Source organism: Terrapene carolina, unplaced genomic scaffold, assembly GCF_002925995.2.
Source record: "Terrapene carolina triunguis isolate 2854851 unplaced genomic scaffold, T_m_triunguis-2.0 Scaffold23, whole genome shotgun sequence".
Taxonomy (NCBI): Eukaryota; Metazoa; Chordata; order Testudines; family Emydidae; genus Terrapene; species Terrapene triunguis.
In genome coordinates, this window is record NW_020664374.1 from 18,429,445 (window position 1) to 18,454,616 (window position 25,172).

General features: G+C 40.6%; 1 protein-coding gene across 3 annotated transcripts in view; it reads left to right on the forward strand.

Moving 5' to 3' along the window:
- LOC112108240 (cyclin-dependent kinase-like 5) overlaps positions 1–24,756 on the forward strand; it is a 116,143-nt gene extending 91,387 nt beyond the window's left edge. For 2 of the 3 annotated variants that reach the window (XM_029911099.1, XM_026649775.2), the window contains 7 exons: positions 7,073–7,171; positions 7,392–7,497; positions 8,221–8,344; positions 15,683–15,785; positions 21,314–21,436; positions 22,527–22,646; positions 23,675–24,756. In XM_029911099.1, coding sequence (XP_029766959.1) covers positions 7,073–7,171; positions 7,392–7,497; positions 8,221–8,344; positions 15,683–15,785; positions 21,314–21,436; positions 22,527–22,646; positions 23,675–24,067 — 1,068 coding nt within the window. In that variant the 3' untranslated portion in view covers positions 24,068–24,756. The remainder of the gene's footprint in view (positions 1–7,072; positions 7,172–7,391; positions 7,498–8,220; positions 8,345–15,682; positions 15,786–21,313; positions 21,437–22,526; positions 22,647–23,674) is intronic. The other variant, XM_029911100.1, reaches the window with a different exon arrangement.
- Positions 24,757–25,172: the final 416 nt, after the last annotated feature.

Sequence of the window (25,172 nt, forward strand, 5' to 3'; positions counted from 1 at the left end):
TTGTTTTTTTACTTCAAAAGAAGGGAGGTTAATTTTCTGAGATGCTGAGGTATCCACCATTCAAAATAAGAGGGCACTTTTAAAAATTTGGCCCACAATGAAGCATACAGTCACTTCTAGCAAAATATTGAACATGTGAGAACAGTCAAATTGTGTAAAATAATGTGATTTGATACGTGGTCACTGAACCAGTGTTTATGCTAACTGATGTAATTTTTACTAGGTTATTTTTCTTAATTAACTTTCTCTATTTGGATTTTGTAGCATGCCTTGCTGTAAATAGTAATCTTAAACATTTCTGAATTGGGATTTTCTGTCACTTAACCTGCAGCATGAGTTTCTTGATACCGTGGTCACGGTTAAAAAGTCAGCATTTGCTAGCGGGTGTGACAGTCCGGTATCTGAGATACGGCTGTATTTCTCTGCGCTAAGGGTATATCTGCACTGCAGTTGTGAGGTGTGATTGCAGCCCGTGTAGACCTACCCGAGCTACCTTTGATCTAGCTAGCTTGAGTAACCGTAGCAGTGAAGCCACAGCAGGCACAGCTGGCTCCACGAGCTAGCCCTGCCTGCCAAAGACCCTGGGTCCATACTAGAGTGGCCATCGCCTGTGCAGCCTTTCAGACTTCCCAATTGCAGTGTCAATGTACGCCTAATGTAATAAATAACTGGGGGATGTGAGACACCGTAGTGTAGGAATCGTTAACAAATGCTAACTCTCAATGGTGATCCCTGTATGTGCCACCTGTCGAGCTTGATAATTTACATAGTCTATGCAGAACCATCTCCTCTCACTTTGCTTTTACACTGCCCCTTTCTGGTCAGTGTGAACTGAGGTTATTTTGGTTATGCACTTCACAGTTATGGTATCTCTCTGTGGAGACTGTAGTCTAGCCTTAATTTGTGTATTATGGATCTTCTCCAAAGAATGGGCCGGATTCTGTGCTGATTTGATTCTTTATTCAGTCCTATTGACTTCATTGAAAGAACACATAGGGTTGTAAATCAGTACAAAATATGTCCCAAAATCTTTTTTTTTTTTTAAACTTGATACTGTTCTTGGAGATTTTTGCAAAGTTGGACAGTAATATGGTACAAAGAGAAGTACTTACATACAATGCGCATTTCACATAAGTACCTGCAAATATAAGCAGCATGGTGAATTCTAAGGAAATTTAAAAATGGTGTGCAATTTGTTGACAAATTTGAAAGGGTTTCGAAAAGAGCTACAAGAATGATTCAAGGTCTAGAAAATATGCCTTATAGTGAGACACTAAACAAGCTCAATCTATTTAGTTTATCCAAGAGAAGGTTAAGAGGTGACTTGATCATGGTCTACAAGAACCTACAGGGGAAGAGATCTCCAGGCCAACAGAAAAGGCCTAAACAAATCCAGTTGTTAGGAGCTGAAGCTAGACAAATTCAGACTAGAAATGAGGTGCAAACTTTTTAAATAGTGAGGGTAACTAACCATTGGAATAAATAACCTAAGGATATGGTGGATTGTCCATCACTTGAAGTCTTTAAATCAAGACTGGATATCTTTCTAAAAGCTATGCTGGAACTCAGACAAAAGTTATGGGCTTGATGCATAAATTATTGTGGGAGGTTCTTTGGCTTGTGTTATGCAGAAGATCAAATTAGATGATCATGGTGTTTCCTTCTGAGTTTAAAATATGTGAATCTATGAAATACTTGTAATAGAAAGGTTTAGGAATATATCCAAGGATGGCATGAGATTAGACAAACATTTTTATGCATCTGTGTCAATTCCAATATCTAATGAAATTGCTCTTTCATTGCCATCCTTAACCATCTGCTGAACTCTATCAGCTGAGGGGACAGCATAAAGTTTAATTGATATCTGGGCTAGAGCTGTTTTTAAAATTCTGTACCATGTAATCCTGCATATCCAGCTATTTGAGATGTATTTGGTTGCCTGGTTATTCCAAGCTGTGCTTGGTTACCCATTACACAGTATCTAATAATAGTAGTTGGAATTTATTGACCACTTCACATGTTCTGAGCACTTCACAAACATTGACTTATTAGTCCTCCCAGCCCACTTTTCAGGCAGGTACATAGGTAAGATGTAGGATTCCCAGTTTACAGAGGTGGAAAGTGAAACAGAAAGGTGATATGAATTCCCTAACACCACCCAGCAAGACATTGGCCAAGCATGGAACCACCTGATGCTTGTCCCTCTATGCCATGATGCTTCCCAGCCATGCTACCTCTTTCTGTATCTTTCACTCTTTGCTTGATAAGCAAGGAGCCATCAATTAGGTATTCCTAATTGTCTATAAATTGAATGTTTCTCTGTTCCTGGGCGTGTGGATCTCTCTGAGAGAGAAATAATATTTGCCGATGCACTAATTCTTAAAGTAATACGACCCTCTTTCTAGAAATCATATTAATACAAGTTTTTGTATACTTGCCACATCAGCTCAGACATGATTGCAGTAGGAGAAGCCCTTCCGTTCCATGGATGTCCCCAGGCATGACAACTGTGAACTATTTTAAAAGAAAAGTAACCTTTAAAATGGTGCTGCAGTAGATGCTTTGCAAAATTAGGTTTTATTTCCCCCATGTGTGCTCATTTTCCAGCTTGCATTTCAGTTAAGCTGGTTGTATTCATGATCATGCAGTCAGTATAATGGTTACTGAAACAGAGCAGTGGTTTCCACCATTCAGTGACAGGGTACTTCCTGATTGCTAGCTTATATTTTTATTCTGTGATTTAATAGTATCTTTTACAATGAGTCTTATTGTAGTGAATGTTAATTCAATAAGTAATTTTAATGGTATTTCACATTGTGTGGAGACATTGAGTGTAATTATCAAATCATTTTTGTCTTTTGACAACCAGTTGACAAATGCATATTTTAGTTAGGAAAAATGTTGTACCTTCCATCTCTATTGCATTGATTCATTTTGGCTTGGTTAGGAATGTCTGTCTGACTTAGCAGTTTCTAAATCATTTTATATGCATTTGTCTCTTAAGGCTAACATTTTCAACCCCGATATCTCAAGTAATGTTTCTAAATCCATATTTAGGCAAAGTAAAGGTGTAAAGGAATAGAAGTGGCTTCATTTTTCTGAGTTGCTGAGCACTCATAAATCTCCCTGATGCTAATACAACTTAATGGTGCCTATTACCTTTTGAAAATCTGGCAATTTTTGCGTACATGCTCAAATGTGGATTTAGGAGCCTAGGTTTGAACATATTGATCCAAAGTAAGAGTTAAATACTTTTTATGCTCTCTCCTGCTCTTCCCCCTATATTGAGGTACAATATCAAGATAAAGTTAAAATGGATTTGTAAACTATTATGGTCAGAAAATTCAGTCATAAGGAACAAGGATAGTGAACATCAGGAAGTTTGTAAATTCTCAAATCTCTTCAACTATTGTTTGTTTTCACAGGGTTGACAAAACTAGTTAGAATTCATAAACATTTCTGATTGTATAAAGTATTTTTTTTCCAAAACTTTGGGGGGGGGGGATTAGGTGGAGTGGTGTGGTCAGGTCAACTGTATTTTAGTTAAAGGAAAGCCTGAGCTCTGTGTTAAAAGAATTGCTCCCCGAAGCTCTTTGCTCAAAAGCTGAGTTGAGCACAAATTTGTCTTACATACTTTATCAAATTTTCAGATTTTTCTCTTCCCCACCTTCTCTCTCTCTCTCTCTCTCTCTCTCTCTCTCTCAATCTGTTTTCTGAATTTCCTTGTAGCAATTTCCTTTCCTCTTCCTGTTAGCTGTACGAGGTCTGTTTAAAGGGAAAATTCCTTGCTTGACTGTCTTTTAGATGTCACTAAGTCCTTTGGTGGGAGGAAAAAAGTCAGATTATTAGCTTATTAGGTAGATATTTAGATATTAGCTTTTTGGGTTGTTGTTTACGTCCACTTTTTGGGTGGGTATTTGTTTTTATTTTGTCTTTTGTTTTAAAAGATGAACACGAGAGAGTAAAAGAATAGGAAAGATAAATGACATCTTCTGTTTCTCTCACTTGCAGTTTAACCGCTGAAAAATCACAGGTACATCAAACAAGAAGCAACTTTATCAAGCATTTTAGCACCTTGCAAACTTTTAGCAGAATTGGGCTGTAGTTTAAGGCATGTTTTTAGCTTGCCTTTTTGGTAACAGCAGCATTGCAGGATATACTTATCTGGGCTGACTAAACCAGATTTTATTAGATAGATGGCAGGATAGAAGGAAATAGGGAAGAGGAAAATGAGGTGGGGAAGGAAATTAATAACTCAGGGGAGTCAATAGCAGAAACCTTAAATTCACATCCTAAATATTGCTAAGGATCTAACCGACCCACCGGTGATGGGGGTGTCATCTGGTTATCTCTTCTCACAGGGTCTGGCTAGAACAGGGGTCTCAAACACGCGGCCCGCAGAGCTCTTCCCTGCGGCCCGCCAAGCTCCCCGCACCCCCCCCCAGTTACTTCCTGTTGCCGCCAAATTCCCCTCACCCCCACCCCGAGTTATTTTATGTGGCAGCTAAGCTCCCCGGGCGCTGCTCCCCAACGTTTGGGGCTGGGTCTCTCCCCCGGCCCTGCCTGCCGCCCCCACGCACCTCCCCCGAGTGTCCCCTGTCCTCACCTGGGAGCCTGCACTTCATGCTGACTCGGCTTTGCTCTGCCTGCTTCCGGCATCACCTGCTGCTGCAGGGTCCCAGTGCCCCCCTCCACTAGGGCCAGGGCAGGCTGCCCTTCCCCTGGCCTTCTGCCCTAGTCCTGAGCTTCTCCAATGCCCCGAGCCTCTCATCCTCAGCCCTCACCCCTGCACCCCCTCCTATCCCCAAACTCCATCCCGGAGCCTGCACCCCCTGCCCCAGCCCGGAGCCTGCACCCAGCACCCAAACTCCATCCCAGAGAGTCTGCACCCCAGACCCACTCCCCCATCCAAACTCCCTCCCAGAGCCTTAGGCAGGTGGGAGCGGAGTTTGGGGGGGCAGGTTCTTGGCACCCCAAAATTTCTATAAACCTGCCACCCCTGGAAGAGGCAGAGCAGGGGTGGAGTGGTGGTGCAGCCCAGTGCAGTAGGGGGGCTTTACTGAGTGTATGTATTTTATTAAAACAGCTTGGAGGAGGAGGTGGAGAAGAGACGGGGCAGGGGCGGGGCTTGATGGAAAGGGTGGAGTGGGGGCGGGGCCAGGGGCAGCGAGCGGGGGTGTCAGTGATGCGGCCCTCAGGCCAATGCACTAGTCCTCATGTGGCCCTCGTGGTCATTTGAGTTTGAGACCCCTGGGCTAGAACATCTTTCCAAGTCAGGAAATAATTGGTGGTAAATTTCTGGGTCCAAGCAGATTCTGGCAATTGGGGGCCATAGGCACATCACGATGCAGGGTTCCCCTGTGGTTCTGTCCCTGTGGCCCCACTCCAAGACTGTGACTCTTCCTGTGCTTGGAGAAACTGGGGCAGCAGCACAGAGCTTCCTTCTCCCCCAACCAGGAATGGCAGCAGGAGGCCCCTCTTCTCCCGTGGAGAGACGGGGTGGCAGCAGGATGCCCCCTCCCCCCCCAGTACTTACAGCTTGGCTGCTGAGGTATTTGGGTGAATGAGCAGAGCCCTCTGCACTTTTCTCTCCTAATACACATACAGTCCTCTACTGAAGTTGTCTTGGCAGCTCCTCACACCCCTCCCGCCACCCACAGCAGCAGGTCTTAGAGTTAATACCTCCATTGAGATACATTCATTATTAGTTCACCTGTCTGAGAGCCATTATTTCAGGCTTTCAGGCAAACATTGCTCCATTAGTTACACTTGGGTCACGTTATCAAATTTTCTTCACAACCATAACAGCCAGAGACTTTTTTTTTAATGAAAGCTAAGATTCTGGTGTAATCACGTAACTCCAGAACCTGGGACCCTAGGCGTGAGCCTCTAGTGCCTCTGCCTTAATCCCTTCCTGGTGACTGACCGCCATTACTGTGAGGCTGATTGACATGCAACACCAGTTGTCATCTGCTCACTTCTTCCTCCCAGCAAGTTGTGTCACAGCCTCAAGAAAAGCAATGTACGGAGTGGGGTGGCAGCCTTGCTCTATCAAAATTAGCCAACCAAAATGCCTGTTTGGTGAATGCCTGTATTCCTCTTCATATTTGTAATCACACCAAAAGTCTTGAAAAATCCCTGAGCATTTCTTCCAGTTTAAACACATCTAGTGTGTACCAATCTGGGTTTGCAATTTTTGCTTATTTTATAAACAGTTTTATAGGACAGATTGAGCAAAAATTTGGACAATTTAAGACTTTAACCTGGTGTGCCGGACTCTGCACAATGCCTTGTCTAAGCAGAATGCAATGATGTTTTTAGTTGATCTCTAGAACCCACAATGATCAATGGATTCAAAACTAATTACACCTCTACCACGATATAACGCTGTCCTCGGGAGCCAAAAAATCTTACCGCTTTATAGGTGAAACCGCATTATATTGAACTTGCTTTGATCCACCGGAGAGCTCAGCACCGCCCCCATGGAGCACTGCTTTACCACGTTCTATCCGAATTCGTGTTGTATCGGGTCACGTTATATCGGGGTAGAGGTGTATAAGAAACTGACCCAGCCCTAGTCAGAAATACTTTTTGGTGGTTTTGTGGTTAATCAAAGCACTGGACTGGGACCTGAGAAATCTGGGTTCAGTTCCTGACTCCACAGATTTCTTGTGTGATCATGGGCAAGTCACTTAAAATCTCTGGCTCCTATTCTAGAAAGCCCTGCAAGCACCTGATTAAGTTTAGTCATCTGGTTAAGTCCAAATTAAGTCAAAGTACATGCATAAGGACTTTCCTAAATAGACCGGGACTTTAAAATGCTTTCCTGAATCAGGATCTCTTTATCTCATTTCCCTATCCATAGAACAGAAATAACAATACTTTCTTCCACTTTTTCTCATGTTTATTTAGATTGTAAGCTCTTTGGGGCAGGAATTGTTGCTTGTTGTTTTTATGTACAGTGCCTAGCACAATGGGGCCTCTAGGCACTACCATAATATACATAATAAGTGCTAATGATATAATATTGCACATATCATAAATCACATGGTTTTAAATTTGCTATCGACAGAGTGACCAGATCCCACCAGAGATGAATCTAACACGACCTGCAGTTAAAGATTCTTCCAGAGATGTTACTACTTCATTTCATTCACGGCAAAAGTCTGAGGTCTGAGTCACTTTCAAATCCATAATATTATGCCTTTGGGGCAAATATTTTTTTTTAATGCCAGCTTTGTCTTTTTGATTGCATAGTGTTGGATTTCATTATAGCAACGGTTCATAAAACAAAAGGTAAACTGTGGCTGGATTTTATGCTGTGACATGGCGTGGAAGAACAATACAAGTGTCATCCTTCATTTTTAATAGATGTTTTTTCTTTGGCTTAGGGTGGAACGTATCATGATCCGCACCCAGAGGATGGAGCCTCTAGTAAAGAAAATAGACTTCTGTATAATGACCCTATTCCCAGAAGAGTTGGCAGCTTTTACAGAGGTAATTTTGCAATGTGCCTTACACAATTAACCAGTGTTTTAACATACAGTAGAATCATAGCATTAAGAAGGATATTCTGAGCTATGCAAGAACAAGTAAAAAAGGTGACTGGAAAAAAAAATACACCAAGCTAGTACTAAAGTCTATAGAGTCCTTCTGGTTTCTCTCTTTTACTACAGTGCATATCTACAAAGCATTTTTTGCAAATTCTACCTTTTGCTGATTCACAAGGCATACATAGTATAATACTTTGCAGAGCACAAGACAATTTGCTTACATGGGTATTGGGGAAAAATAAACTCAATGAAATTAAGGAGTTTATCAGGGTTTATATACCATTTTAATCACCAAGATATCTGATCACATTTAGCAATATACAACACACAAGGACATATTTAATGAGCTGTCTTTGTGTTCAGAAAACTTTCTTTCCCAGTCTGTACCATGCACCTGCTGTCGTGTCCATTTTAACTGATAGGAGTGTTCTAAATACAAAATGTTAATTATTAAAGACTGGGTGGTACCTTTCATTGGTATACTAGCCTTTCATCTCTAGAGACCTAGATTCAGATCTGTTCTTTGATTTACTAAAGGACAAAATCCATTCTTTAAATGAAGCACATTTATATACGTAGATCTCCAGTAGCCATCTAGAGACCTGTTTGAAGGTCTTGGAGCCAACGAGCTGTTCTGATGGGTTCTGATTATCGGTATTTCTTGCAGTGCCATCTCCACGTCCAGAGGGTACATTCCTTGAAACCAATGTGTCAAACAGAGTCAGTGCACTACCAGCAGACAGCAGCACTGTGACAAACCACTCAAAAAGACAAACTACCTTTGATCCATGGTGAGTTATTGTTTACACAGACATACACAGGGTAATATGGAAAGAGAGACTGCTAAAGAGCGGCCTCAATTAGGTTTTTCTTTAAAAAAGTCATTAACGTGATCACCTTGCTGCCTATAGTTGTGTTTGGCATGCAGACATCCTTATATGTTCCCTTTGCGTACGCTGAAATAACATTGTATGATTTCTGCCTCTTCTGGATCCTCAAGAAGGATCTCATGAAGTTATTCCAGCAAACATATTTTTAAAAAATATATAAATGTTAATATATTTGTGTATTTTTTTCTGATTTTTTCCATTACCCAACATATGTCATCTGTGATTAAAGATAAGAGGGAGTGTGTGTATATAATGTGGCATACAAGGCCAGTAGTCCAATTTGTGAATTCCAGAATCCGCAAGTGGCAGACCAATGGAAAAAAATGTCCAAGATGCATGTCTTCATATATAACTTAGGACTGTATTTATGAAGAATATAGTTATTGTTCTACATGTGGTGATTGCTTCTCTCCTTTTGCTCATACACCACAGAACTACGGTAGGTAACACTGCAGAAAGAAATGGATTCTTTCTATTGGGAGGACAGGACAAACCTTCTGTGTTAGCTCTGTATATTGTTTTTAAAAGATTAGAGAAACTTTTAGACGAAAATTGTATACTCAGTTACCTTTCTAAAGTATTTTATGTGCCAGTTTTCTTCATTCCTACTAATAAACGTAATCTAACTCCATCATATAACAGAGGAATTAATTGTCTGTAATTGCACCAGTAATTTGACAGCCCTGAAATAAAGAAAAAAACATAATTTGGTCATTGACAATTATTTAGCCCTTAAAATCTTGTCATTCTACCGCTTTGTACAAATACAATAATTTACATCAAATAAAAATAAGTATTACTCTTGGAAAGGATTGTGACTCATCTTTACATGATTAAAAATGGTGTTGGTTCTCACTAATGCACTAACTATCCTTCAAACTCCATTATATCTTTTGCAAGATTTTAGTAAGATCTTTAATTGTATTAACTATACAGTGGCTACAAAGGGAAATATAGTGTTATATAATGGATGAACTCCAAAGTACAGCAACACGTGGTTCTGTGTGAGAAGTCCTAGCAATGGTTTAACGATATTGCAAAATTGTTCTCTGCTGTAAGTGCAACTTAATCACATTTTTCATTAATGTAGAGTCTGTGTTTCTCTACTTTATATCTTTTTATGGGGGAAATTCTGTAATTGCATGTAAAAATGTTAACTCTATTTTAATAGAACATGACTCTGATTACATCATTTTATGATGAACTAAATATTTAATGTTCTAATGACATACATAATTGGTATGTGAAAACTCATCTCAAGTTATGAATGAATGTGTAATCCAGCTGAACTTCCTACTACTCTAAGATATTGCTTCTCACTCATCGTATTGCTCTTTGTTACCTCTTTCTGATGTCAAAGATTTTGTGAATGTTTTAGGCTGAACTGACACAGATGTTCCCTTGTCCGTGTATGCATTTGTACACCCGAGCTTCGCTGTCCTGCATCTTTAAAATTAAAGACATTATACTGCTGAACTTATCCATTATCATTAGGATTTACTCTTAAATGACTTAAATTATCTCTGCACTTAATCAGCCTGAGCTAAACAAAAACATGTTTTTCATCCTATCAGGAACTTTTCTATTTACCACACTCACTTTATATTCCTCTAAATTCTTGGGTTTTTCCATTTCCTTCTCTATTTACGAGAGTAGATATTTTGCTCTCTTTCACTTAATTCTCATGGAACTAATGCAGATGACAGTAATAGCCTGGCCTTGAGCCAGATGTATATTACCTGCCTGCACTGTGAGATTACCTGCATAGCTCTACCAATGTACCCCAGACTTGACCTAAATTATCCCTACTGCTACTACAGCTCTCTTCACTACAGGCTATAAGTTGTGTTGAATTATGCAACAGTATGTTGGAAGTCTCTGAAATGGCCACATATTAGACATTTGGGGGCTTGTGGGGAACTTCAGTTAGTGAGATCCCTTATGTAGGTGTAAATGTTTTTCAGTGCCCTGATGACAAATGGCCGGTCACATTCTCTTTATTGCATGCTACCTTTCTGCAAAAATGAATACGTTCTTTTCTTACCGTCACTTCAAGGAATTCATAGCTGTGGGCTGAAGCTTTACCAACTTGACATCTGCAGAGTGCCTTAGGCTTATAGACATCTCCCATGAGTTTTCAAGACCAGAGTTCCTTTACACTTCTGGAATTTGACTAGACTATTGCAAGGAGCTGCAGATTTGTAATTTCAATGGAACTACACTCATTTACTTGAGCTGAAGATCTGGCTCTTTATCAGCGCCGCATAGCTTGGCCTTGTTCACATCTCCTGATAATATATATATATTTCCCTTTAATTTTTCCTGCATAAATCTCTTTCTTATGCATCAAGTAAGCCCCATTTTCATCTACAGTATTTGCCTTTTTTCTTTTCATCTACTCCCCGGTGTCTGAGCCCTCATACTTGTGCATGCAGTCCTCACTTCTCATCCTAACTGTCAGTACTTCATGCCTTCATCTTCCTCAGCCATCCATGGTTTTGTTTGCTAATCTTTTCCTTGTTTGTTATCAATCCATAGTGCACAATTAACATATTTAAATTCGGGTAAATACTGATCTTTGAACTCTAATCTTTTGGAATGTTGTCATGCCCTGTTACACTGCCCATTATAATGGGAAAGGGGAAGCCAGAAGTGCACCTGAGGAGAGAGGAAAGGACCCTTTTATTTTATTTACAATAGCTTTCCAAAATCCTGTAGGCACTGTGATTCTGTCTTGGAAATAAAGCTAGTGACACATACATGATACCAGTTTGGGGAATTCCGGTCCAGCCACTTTTAAAAGTTTAACAGTTCATTGCACAAAGTGATGCAGTTTCTGTTTTCATAATAAATGATTTACTTATTGAGGCCAAGCACTGTCGTCTTGTTGCATTTCATGTATTTCTTGTAGTGACACCTGGTGGTACCACTGTGTGTCTGTTTTTCTACTAGGAAGCCCCTTTTTCAAATGATTATAACTTGGCAGTAAACATTTGCTGTGTTTTTACCCCTATGTGCAAAATCTTTGTCTTAGATCTTGGGGGACAAGGACATTTAATTTTAAAAGGTAAAAAAATCCTGCTCTTAAGAGAACTGGTATTTAAAATAGTTTGCTAGTTTCAGATGATGTCTTGCCTTCATTTACAGTAACTCAATGACTATTATTCTTTTATTTTTTTTAAAAGTTAACCTAAAAGTCAGTATTTAACTTTGAGAATTTAATTACTGGCCATGTGTGGTAAGCACTTTTCAAAGAAACCTTCATAAAGATTTTTAAAATCTCTTTGATTAGGACAAAATCTAACTCTCAGATGTGTGAGAGACAGTGTGTATGTCTACACCAGGGGCGGGCAAACTTTTTGGCTTGAGGGCCATGTCAGGTTTCTGAAATTGTATGGAGGGCTGGTTAGGGGATATGTGCCTCCCCAAACAGCCAGGTGTGGCCCGGCCCCCACCCCATATCCCGCCCCATCCACCTCTCCCTGTCCCCGGACCCCCTGCCCTGACTGCCCCCCACTGCCCCATCAAATCCCTCCTCTCATTCCTGACTGCCCCCTGAGACTCCTGCCCCATCCAACCCCCCCTCCTTCCTGACTGCCCCTCTGCCCCCATTCAACCCTCTGTTCCCCTCCCTCTGACCTCCCCGACCCCTATCCACACTCCTACCCCGACCACTACCGGAACTCCCCTGCCCTCTATCCAACCCCTCCTGCCCCTTACCGCCCCGCCGAGAGCACCAGGACAGGCAGCCGCGCCGCCCGGCTGGAGCCAGCCACGCCACCGCGCAGCACAGAGCACCGGGTCAGGCTGTGGCTCTGCAGCTGCACTGCTCCGCAAGAGCTCACAGCCCAGAGCATTGTGCTGGCAGCGCAGTGAGCTGAGGCTGCCGGGGAGGGGGAACAGCGGGGAGGGGCCGGGGGCTAGTCTCCCAGGCCAGGAGCTCAGGGGCCGGGCAGGACGGTCCCGCGGGCTGTAGTTTGCCCACCTCTGGTCTACGCTGTGCTGTGAAAACTATGGCAGAGAGTCTCAGAACTCAGGTCTGCAAGCTCAGGCTCGTGGGGCTGATGCTACAGCACTAATAACAACTGTGTGGAGGTTAAGGCAGGAGCTCAAGGTTTGAAGCCCAGGGAGGGGGGTGGGTTTCAGAGCCCGAACTCCAGCCCAAACCACAATGTCTAAATTGCTGTTAACACCATAGCACAAGCCCCGTGAGCTCAAATCTGTAGACCCGGACTCTGAGACTCGCTGGTGTGGGTTCTAAAATGCAGTGTAGAAGTACTGTCTGGAGACGTACCGTCAGTATGCACGCAGCAATGCCTCTGGAGCTGTGAACTACTACTGAGCACATTAGCTAGGACCCCAGCCTACTGTGAAAGCTGGATGCTGGCCTGTTGGTACATGCATGTTTGCTGCACCACCTCCACTCCAGCTCAGTGCACCTGTACATGACAGGTGCCCTTACATGTGAGCAGTGGAGTCTGACTCTGCTCTTTACTTAATTTTAAATTTTTGTCCCCACATCCATCTCTTCTGTGAAGCCAAAACACACAAGATGACCAGTATTGCCAAACCTAAGCATTCAAAAATCATGAGACAAGTTTAAAATTGATGAGGTTTTATTGCTTTTTTAATTTTTTTAATTGGGTTGTTTTTATTTGCCTTCTTGTTTCTGAGCTGTTAGGGTGCACTCAGGTCACATTATCAGGTTTTTCTCTGCAACCATAAGGGCTAGAAAATTACTTAAAAAAAATAAAATAAAAGCTGTGATTCTCATGTAACTGCTTACCTCCAGGAGCTGGGGTTTTAAGAAAAAACACCAAATATCACAAGACTTGTCATAAACTTGGAAGAGTTGGTAACACTGAGTGACTATACATCCCACTTTTACCAGGCTAATCCTGTTTATTCTTATGTTGGCTGGTGTCTCAATAACTTCTTTTGGATCCTTGAAATGTCCTGGTGTTCATGTTCTCAATCAAAATGTTCTATTTTTTTAAATCAGTGCAAAGTCTTTGTTTTGAGACTTTCTGCTCTAATGCTATCTCTTTGTACCTTATTTCACTCTCCTCATATAACGAGCATGTGTTTTTTGTATCAACCATTGTTCAAGGCCAAAGCTTGTCAGACCACGGCATATGCAATATGAGTTTGAGGAGTTGAGCACCAGTCTAATCAGTGCAAAGCCACTCCATTGGCCCCTTGAGCAAACGGGTTGGGGAGTAAGAGGGCGGATACCTACCACCCTGTCTGTCCATCACTTTCCTTCTCTTTATGGAGGAGAGGGAAGGGAAGAATAGAGCTCCACCTCCCTCCAGTCTTCTCTGCTGCTACAGGCAGACATTTTCTGACCTGGATGCAGTGAATCAAGGATGGGAGCCAGAACATAGAGCATTTGAATATTTAATTACCCTGAAAAAAATGGTGCGAAAAGTGTTTGGTTTTGATTTTGAAGATGCGATCATCTTAAATAGACAGTGACTCTTCTTTACATGGGATTTGGAGGCAGAAAAGCCATGCCAGGAAATTCTGCATTACCCAATGTGTTATAGGGTCAACCTCTGTGGCAAGACGGAAGGGTTTGTATATGGGCCAGTGGAGCAGTATAGACATGGTCACTGGGTTTGCAATTTACACTGAGTCAGTTTTGTTGTTTAACGCCCATGTTTTGAGGAATGGCAGGCAGCAAACTGTCCTGTTTTCTCCCACCCCAGCTCTCTAATAGTAGTAGGTGCACAATTAGATACTAAAAGGTGAGGCTAAGGATTTCTCAGCACCACTTGCTCAGTGCACAGCCCGGTGGCTTGGACTCTGTACTTCTAGGATTTGGCCTACAAGTTAGGGAAGATGGAACTATCTCAAACCACATACTTTTATGTCAATAACCGTGTGTGTGTGTGTTGGCCATGTTACGCCACCTTTGATGGAAGGCATCCGTAAAGCTGTCAGCAGTTTACTCTTGGATTTCCTCCATGCAGCATTAAATGGGTGAATAGTTAGAAGACAGCCTTTCTGCAGTTTTGCTGTATTACCAAATGCAAAAGGCTGGATGGAATTGGGAATCCCTAGTAATTTGATGTCTTTTAAATTTGTATAAGAATCTAGTCATTAAATACTATACTAATGACTTTTCATGGAAGCTAATTATAGCTTTGTAATTTTCTAATGAAAAGCATATTGCTGAAATCTAGAAGGAGCATTGGGGGGGGGGGGGTGTTCAGTGTAGATATATGTTCCAGAACCATAAATTATGCAAATCTCCACTTCTCCTTTCTTCCTACACATCAGAAAACCATCCCACCTCCTCAAAAAAAAAAAATTTATTGAGCGAATGCAATTTGTGACGGCCTTTAGACATCTCATACATTCGTATTTGGATTCCCATCTGACTTTGTTTTTATATAGTAAATATATAACATCCAGTAATTGAGCTTAACTTCTGATATAATGAACATACTTTGAGCATGGGATATGTCCTAGCCTTTTCATCCATATGATAAATAACATTTGTAGTTGTTTTCCTTACATTTAAAGTAATCTGTTGCTGATCAGCTCTGGATCACAGAGTTTTTGGCAGCCTGAAATTTTAAAATTCAGTCTTTGCAATAACTCCAATTTTCTGTGGCTGTCTTCACTTGCCAGCACCGTCCCATGATCCAGAGAGAGACCCATCCATAAGAAAAGTTTAAGAGGAGTTAAGTAGAAGTGAACAACAATAGATCTCCACAGCTTCCGTGATGATAAATTTGGAGCCATGTCAGCAAAGCTCAAGAATTTTTGTAGACAATCTTTTGTTTCAGTCTCATGATCGTTACAGCTCTTCTGACCCTCAAACAAGTGATGGGCGAATTAGAACTGATTTTATCTGTTACAGATTGTTTGTACATTTGCTCAGATATTACTTAATTTTTTTATAATATCTTCTGTGTGATGTTTTTGTTTTGAATATAAAATCCCAAGTGAAAAATTAGACAAACTTGCAAGATAATCTTTTCCCTAAAGTACCTCACTGGATGTTTTTAGTTAACCATTTTAACCTAACAATGTGTCCTTAGCTTTCCATTTAATTAAGAATGTTTTATCTATTAGTTGTATGTTAATCCTTGTGTCATAAAGTAATAAAGTATTTTGAATATCTTTGGTTTAAAAAAATCTGCATTCTTTAACAAGAAATACAAAGAGATCATATGATGACCTAACATCCAAAGATTTTTCTCTGACAATATTTTTTTTCATGTTTAGGAAAAGTCCTGAAAATGTTAACAGTCAGTCAGAGCAACTCAAGGAGAAAGAAAAACAAGGTTTTTTCCGGGCAATAAAAAAGAAAAAGAAGAAATCTCAAACTGTAAGTATACCCAGTAGTTTCTAAAATAGTGTATATTTTCCATTGTTTTGAAGCTGCTACCATAAAATGGGCTAGACCAATGTTGTATTGTTATATTACGTGTGTGTTGGCATACCTGTGTACATCTGTTAGCTTTTTAATTTGTGGAAGTAGTCTTCTTTTCCTGTTCAGGATTTACCTACTTGCCTATTCAAATATTTACTTGCTAAGGAGTTATACTTTCTACATTTATTTGCTTACATCCAGGACCCCTGAAATTCTATTACACTTGAGGTAGGGTTGCCAGGCGTCCAGTTTTCAACTGGAACGCCCGGTCGAAAAGGGACCCTGGCGGCTCTGGTCAGCATCACTGACTGGGCCGCTAAAAGTCCAGTTGACGGCAGAGCAGGGCTAAGGCAGGTTCCCTGCCTGCTCTGGTCCGTGTGGCTCCCGGAAGCAGCAGGAATGTCCCTCCGGCTCCTAGGCACGGGGGCAACCACGGGGGCTCCCCACGCTGCCCCCGCCCTGAGTGCCGATCCCATAGCTCCCATTCGCCGGGAGCCACTCTGCTGCTGTTTGGCAAAACAATAGGCAGCATCAGAGATGCTGGAAGATGTCTGTCTTCAGACTTAATCAGATAAGATTGGCTTACACCCAACTACATCTAGAAGGTTTTCTTCACGTCTGCATGGACTGTAAATATGTAGACTGCCTCACTCATCGGAGCAAGCTTTACTACTCATCAGTGGTGAGTGGAATTTATTTATTGATTTTGCTGCAGCATTTAAGATCCCTGAATTATTGTTTCTGTCATAGAATCACCAACTGGCTGCGAATCATCATATTGAAATAATGATCTGATACTGTTTACATACTGTACACTAAGATCTGGATCCAAAGCCCATTGGAAAGACTCCTATTTACGTAATTGAATTTAGGATCAGGCCCTAAAAGTGGGTAAATGTTAAAAATTAGGTCAGTGTGCTTCACAAAACAGCCTGTACTACTGAGGGGTAAAATGTATGTGAACAGAAGTTCAGTAATATAGAGTGATTGAATTTTTGTTTACAAACAAAAGTTTACAATGACTTTAAGTGGGAAAAAAAATTGACAAATAAAGAAAAACTTTAATGTTGCCAAATTTTAAGATGGAAAAGTCTAGGGGGATTGGGATGAGAATATGTATTAGTAAACACAGATTATGAAAAGCAGCACACTTTTTCTACTAGTAAATAAAAAACAAGGAAAGAAGCATGTTACTCGTAATGGCTATACTTGGCTTTCGAGGCATTGGTGTTTTGAGTGTGTGTAGTTATTGGAGTGTTTATAAACTGTTCGTATTAAATTGGGAGGGTCAGATTCTAATCTCAGATGCATGGTGTGAATGATCATGTATCTAGAAATATCTTCTGCTGTGCTGGTTTGAGAGGAAGGATGGTTTCACTGCTAAGGCAGTAGATTTGGGATTTGAGTTTGATTCCAAGCTCTGGTGAGACCTGCAGTTTGACCAAAGCAAGTCACTAATTTCTCTGTGCCTCAGTGCCTTCTTAAAAATTGGGAGAGTATATTTCCTTACCTCACAGGGACATGGGGACAATAAATATTTTAATGATCAGTTACTGGAGCTACAATCACGGTAAAAAGTCTATAAATAAAAACAAATTGCAAGTGTTTTGTGGGTATATTGTGATACACGCTAAAGAGTTGAGATTAGAAACTGTCCTTTAATAGTGTCACAACGTGCAACATATCAATCTTCTGTCAGCTTCAATGTTCTTATAGGCCTTCATCAAAAAGAAATGGAAAGACTACTGCTGACTTCAGTGGGAGTTAGAGCAGATCCTACACAGAAGCAGAGATCTCACCTTTTTTAAATCAGATCTTCACTCTCAGAACACTCCTCAGATCCTTTCCAGAGCCGGAAGGATTCCAAATGTGTATCTGACAGAACTGATTTTACTCTGTGTTTTGGGAAAGTTGGGGGAGAGGAGATTAATCTGGTTGGTAGCCACAGCTACAGTAATCTTATGTCACAGTATTTTTCACCACAACCTTTTTCTATCTCTCTGTGGTGTTTTGGTTGCAAAATCAGCAGTGCGATGCATAAATAAACCTTTTGAACTGGGCTAATGAAATACAAAGACTCTGGGTCAGATTTTTCTCTCATGCACATCAGTATTTGTACTTGTTTAGCACTATTGCCTTCAGTGGAATCATCCTGGTTTACACTGTAATGACTAGAGAAACAGGCCTGTCATCATCATCGCACGAAATGGGCCAGAGTTCTAGATGATATCATGTGGGAGAAAGGGAATCTCCTATGATTTTAGCAGCAATATATCAGCTGGCACCACATAATTTCTCCATTTAACTCTGGCTCAGCAGATCACTACTCTTGATAGTGCACTCCTCAGAGAAAGTAAGTGACTCTTGGGGCTGTGTGCAGCATACGCGTCTTAGGATCATGGTTCAAGTTTATATAAAGGACTTCTCCCACAAATGCCCTCAGTTCCTTTCCTACCATTATAGTTGCAGGTTTCCAAACATGTATTTGATTAATTTACATTGTACCAGTCCGCTGTCTCTTTTATCTGTTTTTCTAGTTTATATGTTAGCAGTAGTTTCAAGACAAAAATTAAAAGTATTTAATCCCCCTTTTTATAAATGAATGTTAGTGTTGATTAAGGCTAGTTAGATTTGTGCTGATGTGTGTTCCTAAGCTATTTGTACATGCTGTTGCATGGGTCTGAAAATATTTGTCTGCTCTGTTGCCCAGCTAAAAATTGATCTGTTGCATGACAGACCCAGGTAAAATATCTAGATCTAAAAAGTGTGATTATGTGGTAGTAAAATGTTAATGACAGATGAGCACACTGGATGCAAGTGGTGGTTAGTGAGAAGGGTATTTCCTAAAGAGATGCTGAATTTGCACAGGTTCTACCCTACTCTGGTTCAACCCATCAAGGAAGTGGTGTCTCAATCTCATGTTGATGATAGAGACCTTGAAAACCTAGCAGATAAACACTGAGTCCACCTTTTCCAGACCAAGCTCCATGCAGGAGTTCATACAGTGTGGATTAGATTACACTGCACACAAAGCATTCAAAAAAATCGAAACAAGCACTTTGATCTAAGAGCACAAAAAAGTCAATGTATATGGGTCTACAAATCTTATACAGAGTGCTTACTTCTGCTCTTCTCCATTCTTAATAAGAAGTGGCACAGATTTGAAGCCAGAGTCTGATAAGAACCATAAAACCTGGTCTGGGGACCTGTTGACTCCAACTGGGTCTTTGGATCCAACAGGTAAGCACTGAGGCTACGTCAGTCCCAGTATCAGTAGCCTTGACCTCTTGGCATTGTTGGCTCGCTTATATCTGTGTACTCAATCTGTTCTGACAGTGAACTGAAGGAGGCAGTGACCAGTGTGCCACTCCGTTTGTTTAAGGCAGTGGGAAATCATCTGAGTCTGAGCAGGCCAGGATCTCTTCCAATTCCTGCTTCTGTATCTTCTGTTCATAGAGATTATCTCAGGTTATGTGTGGATGGTACTCAGTGTGAGGTGCTCCTGTTTGGTTTAGCGACAGTTCCTTGAATTTTCACCAAATACCAGGCAGTTGAGGCAGCCCACCTAAAGCATCAGGATGTTCTATTAACTCATAATTGGATGACTAGCTTCTCAAGGCCCAATCTCTTCTTCTCTGCATATTCTCTTCTTCCTACTCTGACAATCTAGGGCTTGGGATAACCTAGAAGACTACTTTCACTTCCATGCAGAGATTGGCTTCTGTAGCAGAAACTCTTAACAACACAGTGTTAACTGCTTTTCTACCACAAGAAAAATTCATTGACATTCAAATACACATTGCTCATAAGGATACAGTCTCATGGCAAATCAAATCATTTCTGAGATTCTTAGACCTCATGGACCCTGGCAAGTACATAAATGCACGTGTCTGCTTCAGAACAAACCCATTGCAGCCAAATGCGGATCAGGGCTTTGAAGCCCCATTTGAGGCACTGATCTAAAATGGTAGTCCAAGAAATCAGTCTGCAAGCAGTGCCTCAGCGAGCTGACAGTGCTTCAGCACGCACTCTGGCCTGCTGGGCACTACTGGACTGTCTGTGTCTTTTGGCAAATTTCATTTTGCCAAAGATCTCCAGTCCTAATCCTGACCCTTTCTCCCGCAGAGAGTTATTCCTGATAATTGTTCTCCCAAGAGTAGGGCTTTCCAGAGGCAATTCTTGAAGGAATAAGGAAGGTTACTTGCCTATTACTGGAGTTCTCACGGAGGTAGTGCCTCTGCAGAGCCATTCCCATCCACTCTCCTTTCCCTCTTGCTTGGAGTCCTTCCTAATATAGCATAAAGGAACTGAGGATAATTAAAGCCTCTGTGGCTCTTTTCATAACCTAGAATCAAACATTTTGATCCACGTGAGGGGTTGTGTGCAGTCTCAACAGTCACTGCTTTCCACCTGGACCCAGATCTTGTAGCATTATGGCACATACTCCATGGTGTGGCTCTGAAGAAACATGTAACTGGCTTTCTTAGAGAACATTGCGAGCACCCTTCATGGTGATCATTTGTTTTCGTCAAAATTTGCTGAGTTACAAATAGTGTGAATCTTCAGACCATAAGATTTTAAAGGAGCTAAGCCAGCTAATGAATCTCTTGTCCTTAATTTATACAATTTCTAGCTAGAAACTAGAAGCTGAGCTGTTTTAAAAACCTTGAATTTCACCAATATGCCTCTTTCTGTTAATTGATGTTATATAGTCTAAAATACTACTGTCAAGTTTTCCTTTATAGACAAAATAATACTGCACATATTTTACAAATGTCCATTGAGAGGGAAGTGTATCCCATGTGTGATTTTGACAGTGGACATTGTTTGTTTACTTGCACCCAGTGCCATGACGTCTGGTTGTATTCTCATACATTAAGAAACAAAATGTCAGCCAGTAATCATGCAACTGTAAATGCCTTTTTTTAAAGGTGCTTTATTCAAACCTGTATCTGAGGCCCCAAACTCTTTTCAGACAAATTAGAAATACTAATGCTTTTGTTTATTTTTAAGATAGTTAAAACATAGTACGATTATTAATCATACATCTGGAACATAAATATTACATACAGTTTCACAGAACATGCAAACTTCTCTAGTAATATTTCTGCTAGTAAAATATCTCCACAATTATGGGATTGAACTCAGTTAATGAGAGTCTTAAAATGATTGTTTCCATTGATTTCAATAAGATTTGGATCAGGCTCTGTAGATCCAATGAAGGATCAGCCTGAACGTAGACACACATTCATTATTATTTGTACATTCTTTTCATATATAGAGAGAGGTTAGTGATATCTGGGATTCCTTTCATAGGCATCCTTTTCTTCAGAATAGCAGTCAATTTGAACTTTTCCAGAAAGTATGGGATCTGTTAGTTATTGTTCATATTTAAAAGTACCATTTATGCATGAATATGTCAAGGACAGATCACTTCATTGAAGCACTATTTATGCATTTAGTTTTTATATCTTATATTGCAGATAGAATCAACCAACGGGGAGAATCCAAGCATCAAGAAATCCCTCTTTCCTCTTTTTAATTCAAAGAATCATTTAAAGCATAGTTCTTCTTTGAAAAAGCTTCCTGTAGTCACTCTACCCATGGTATTAATTTTTAAGTACAGTAGCACTGAAAAATGCTCCAGTAAACTTGTTTTACTGACTACAGCAGCATGTATTATATTTTCATGGGATCACATTCTCTTTAAGCCAGTTAAGTATCTTGGACCAGTTCCATAAATTCAAATACAATCAGCAGTCCTATCAGAACAAATCTAATAAAAAGGATTCATAATTGAGTAGTCTAAGATATACTCAAAATATAATATATCTAGTTGCTAAGAAAGGAAGAGCCTGGGACTGAGACTAAAAAAGGCAAATTCTCCTGAAATCAGTTACACTGTAAAACAGAGTGACTTTTCCCTTTTGGTTGACCAGTAAAAATAAATGTTAAAATAATTTGGTTTATAAATTGTATTTATACTTTGTTTACAGATTGTTCTCTTATGTCCAAATTTAATTAATCAACTATTGTTACTGCAGGCTCAATGAAAGATCAATTTTTATTAGCTTGTGCTGCTGCTGGATTTTTCTTTGTCCTAATTGTTACTGGTGACCTTTTATTAGTGAGAGCAAATTTTGGTAGTTTTGTTTTTGTCTGTTATTCCATGGAATTGTGGTATGAGGTAAATCCCCTATATATTAAAAAGCTTTACATTTTCTTCATCCTCACCTCAAGTTTTACAGAGACACAAATATGTTGAGCTTGAGGATAGGGTCCCCCTGCAGTTGTAGCAGCAAGACTCAGCAATATACCCAATTAAATACAGTTTTGATCTTTTTTTCATCCAGGGCAAAATTTGGCTTTACAGAACTGGCCCACGGTCTTAACTGCAATATGGAATGCTATTGAAATGAGGATAAAGCACCGCAGGGCTTTTTGTAGGCTTTTTAAAATGCTCTCTCTTCCAGCAACTAACAGCATGGGAATGCTTTAAGGGTTGAGGTTGTAACAAATCTGCATGATATCCACAAATATTATCCTTTAATATGGGGGAAAATATTGAGAGGACATTGCAATTCAGCTGCAGTAGTGGGCTTCACCTGCATTGTATAATTAACTAGGAGTGGGAGATGATTCCTACATTTATTCTTAAGGACCTGCTGAAATCCCCTTTTTATTATTATGTTGCAGATGCCCGGCAGTGATGGTCAGGATCTTTTGGCATTACAGAAAGCCATTCACTCTTCCAATCTCCAGAGCAGCAGGCAGAAGGATTGGCATCCTGAGAAGATGACAGAAATCCAGACGCATGTAAGTGTCATTTTCCGTTCCCCGCGCCCTCTCACTGTGGTGTCTTGACAGGCTTTTTCTGCAGTGAACAGAAAAATTGCATTTGCCATTATCCTCCGCTCACTTCTCAGTCCTGTGGCTACCATTCTGCATAATTGAGAAGTAAGGGACATGAGACAGAGAGAAGAACAGTGTATTACAATCCATACAGTACATATCACCTGCTCGAAGGACATCACAAACCTTCCTCCTTTCCCCTCCCCACGCCTTGGATTCGGGGCAGTACCAATAGGACTATAGCAGTGGCAAAAAATCCAGAATGGAAGCCATAATAGTTCCTGTGTCCACCTTTTGAGGCTGCAAAAGCTTTGGTTATGTTTTTGCATTAGAGGCGCTTTCAAACAAAAACAGAATATTTGGCCTTGTCTACACGCACACTTAGTTTGAGGCAAGCTGGGCTGTAAATCTACCCCATGCTACCCTGCCATGCGCTATGCGTCTATGTGGACCATGCTGCTTGCTGGGCACTACAAGTTCTCTAGTGCGCTTTGATCTACTCCACTTGGAAATAGGAGCAGATCAAAGCACACTACAGAAATTGTAGTGCGCAGCAGCAGCATCCATGTAGACACGTACATCCCAGCTTGCTGTGAACTAAGCGCTCATGTAGACATCCCCCCCTAGAGCTTCAAAACCAGACAGGAGAACTTCATTGCAGCTGCCATATTTTAAAAAAATAATTGGTGGAACAAAGTTTTTCTACTGTAGCTATCTCAACTGTTCAGACAGCAATAGTAGATACTGCTCATAACCACCAAGCACTTGATGTATTTCTGTATTCCTATACAGTGGGTCCTAGTCAGTGGATTGAAATTAAATATTCAGAATTAGTAAACAGTAAAAGTGACTAAGTCCTGACATTTTTTTAAAGTTAAGCTGGTTCCGTTTAAGACCTGCTCAAGGCAGTTAGTTTTCCTACAGAAAGGCTGGCATGCTAGTATAACAGCAGGGCATAAGACCAAATGTTTCCCTCATTCTTTGTCTTCCAGAGCCAACCTTTAAAATCCCTTCGGAAGCTGTTACATCTCTCCTCCTCCTCAAATCATCCTATCCCCTCTGAATCCCGCTTCCAGCCGTTACCGAGCCAGCCAGCCAAAGCTGCTTTTTCTGAAGTGCGAATTCACCCCATAAGTCAAACTTCCGGTAGCAGCAGCAGCAGCAATGTGCGGCAGGAGCCCCAATCAAAAGGCAGGCCGACGCTTCAGATACCAAGCCAGATAGAACCAAGCTGGCATGTGTCTCCAGTGAACAGGAGTGCTAGTGACGGGACTTCCTACTCTGATCAACTGCCTTCCAAGAGTGGACAGAATGGGCCCACGTATAACCGAACAAACCGATCCCGAATGCCAAATCTGAATGATTTAAAGGAGACGGCCTTGTAATGGCACTCCCGATTGTACACCAATTAACATGGGAATTTGAGTCGAGGGTTTGGTGGTGGTGCTGGTGATAGTAAGACTGTATTTTCAGCTTTATAAAAGTGTGCAATATGTACCTGTGGGGCTATACTGTTTGGCACCACACTGATAGTCAGGGATCATATAGTAAAACAAGATGAATTATTAATTACCAGTCATCAGAAATCTCATTGGATGATAGTGTGTGCAATTCAGGGAGAAGAAATGTGTTGCCATTTTTTCTCATTTACATTCCAGCTCAGTGCACATCTCTGTCTGAAAGCCCGGGTGAGTTTAAGTACGTACTGGCACTTCGAGGGGTGAAAACAATTAGTGTCTAGACTTATGCCCTTACTACATATTTTGCTGCCTAGTTAAAACAGTGGGGTTTATGTGATACAAGTATCCCTGTTAAGGGTTAAAGTTGAATTGTATGTCTTAAATTTGTTTTTTAAACTTCCACATTTGATAGGATTTGTAATATTTATTTATGATGAACTAATATCGTACTGTTATAATCATATCTCTTCTGTTACAATGTAAAGTTATTTTGAGCTGTTTGAAACATTGTGAAGCAGTGCAACAGCTACCGTAGTTTCTATAAAAACTAACAGTAACATTTATATATTGCATCAGGAGTATTTTATTCTCTCTCTCTCTCTCTCTCTCTCTCTCTCTCTCTCTCTCTCGAATATATATAAATGGTAAATAACTGATTTTTTAAAAATATGCTCATTTAAAAGAAAAGTATTGTTATGACACTATCTGCCATATTTTTATACATTTGTGATATAAAGTGCAGTATTATACTTCTAATAAAAGGGAGTTGAATGTGGATATAAGTGTGACTGTAACAGTATGAATCTTGCTCAGCTATGAGAGTGCAGTACTATAGGCATTACTATTGATAGCAAACAAAAGTATAATATTCATTTCAAAACTTTATATTGGCTATTTTGTTGGAGGTATTGGCTGAATGTAAGAGACTACGGAACTGTACAGGAATCTGAATGTGGTATATTCTCCCCTAAATGTGCACTTAGCTTTCCCATTAGTGTCAATGGGAGTTATGAATCTGCATCAAGAGACT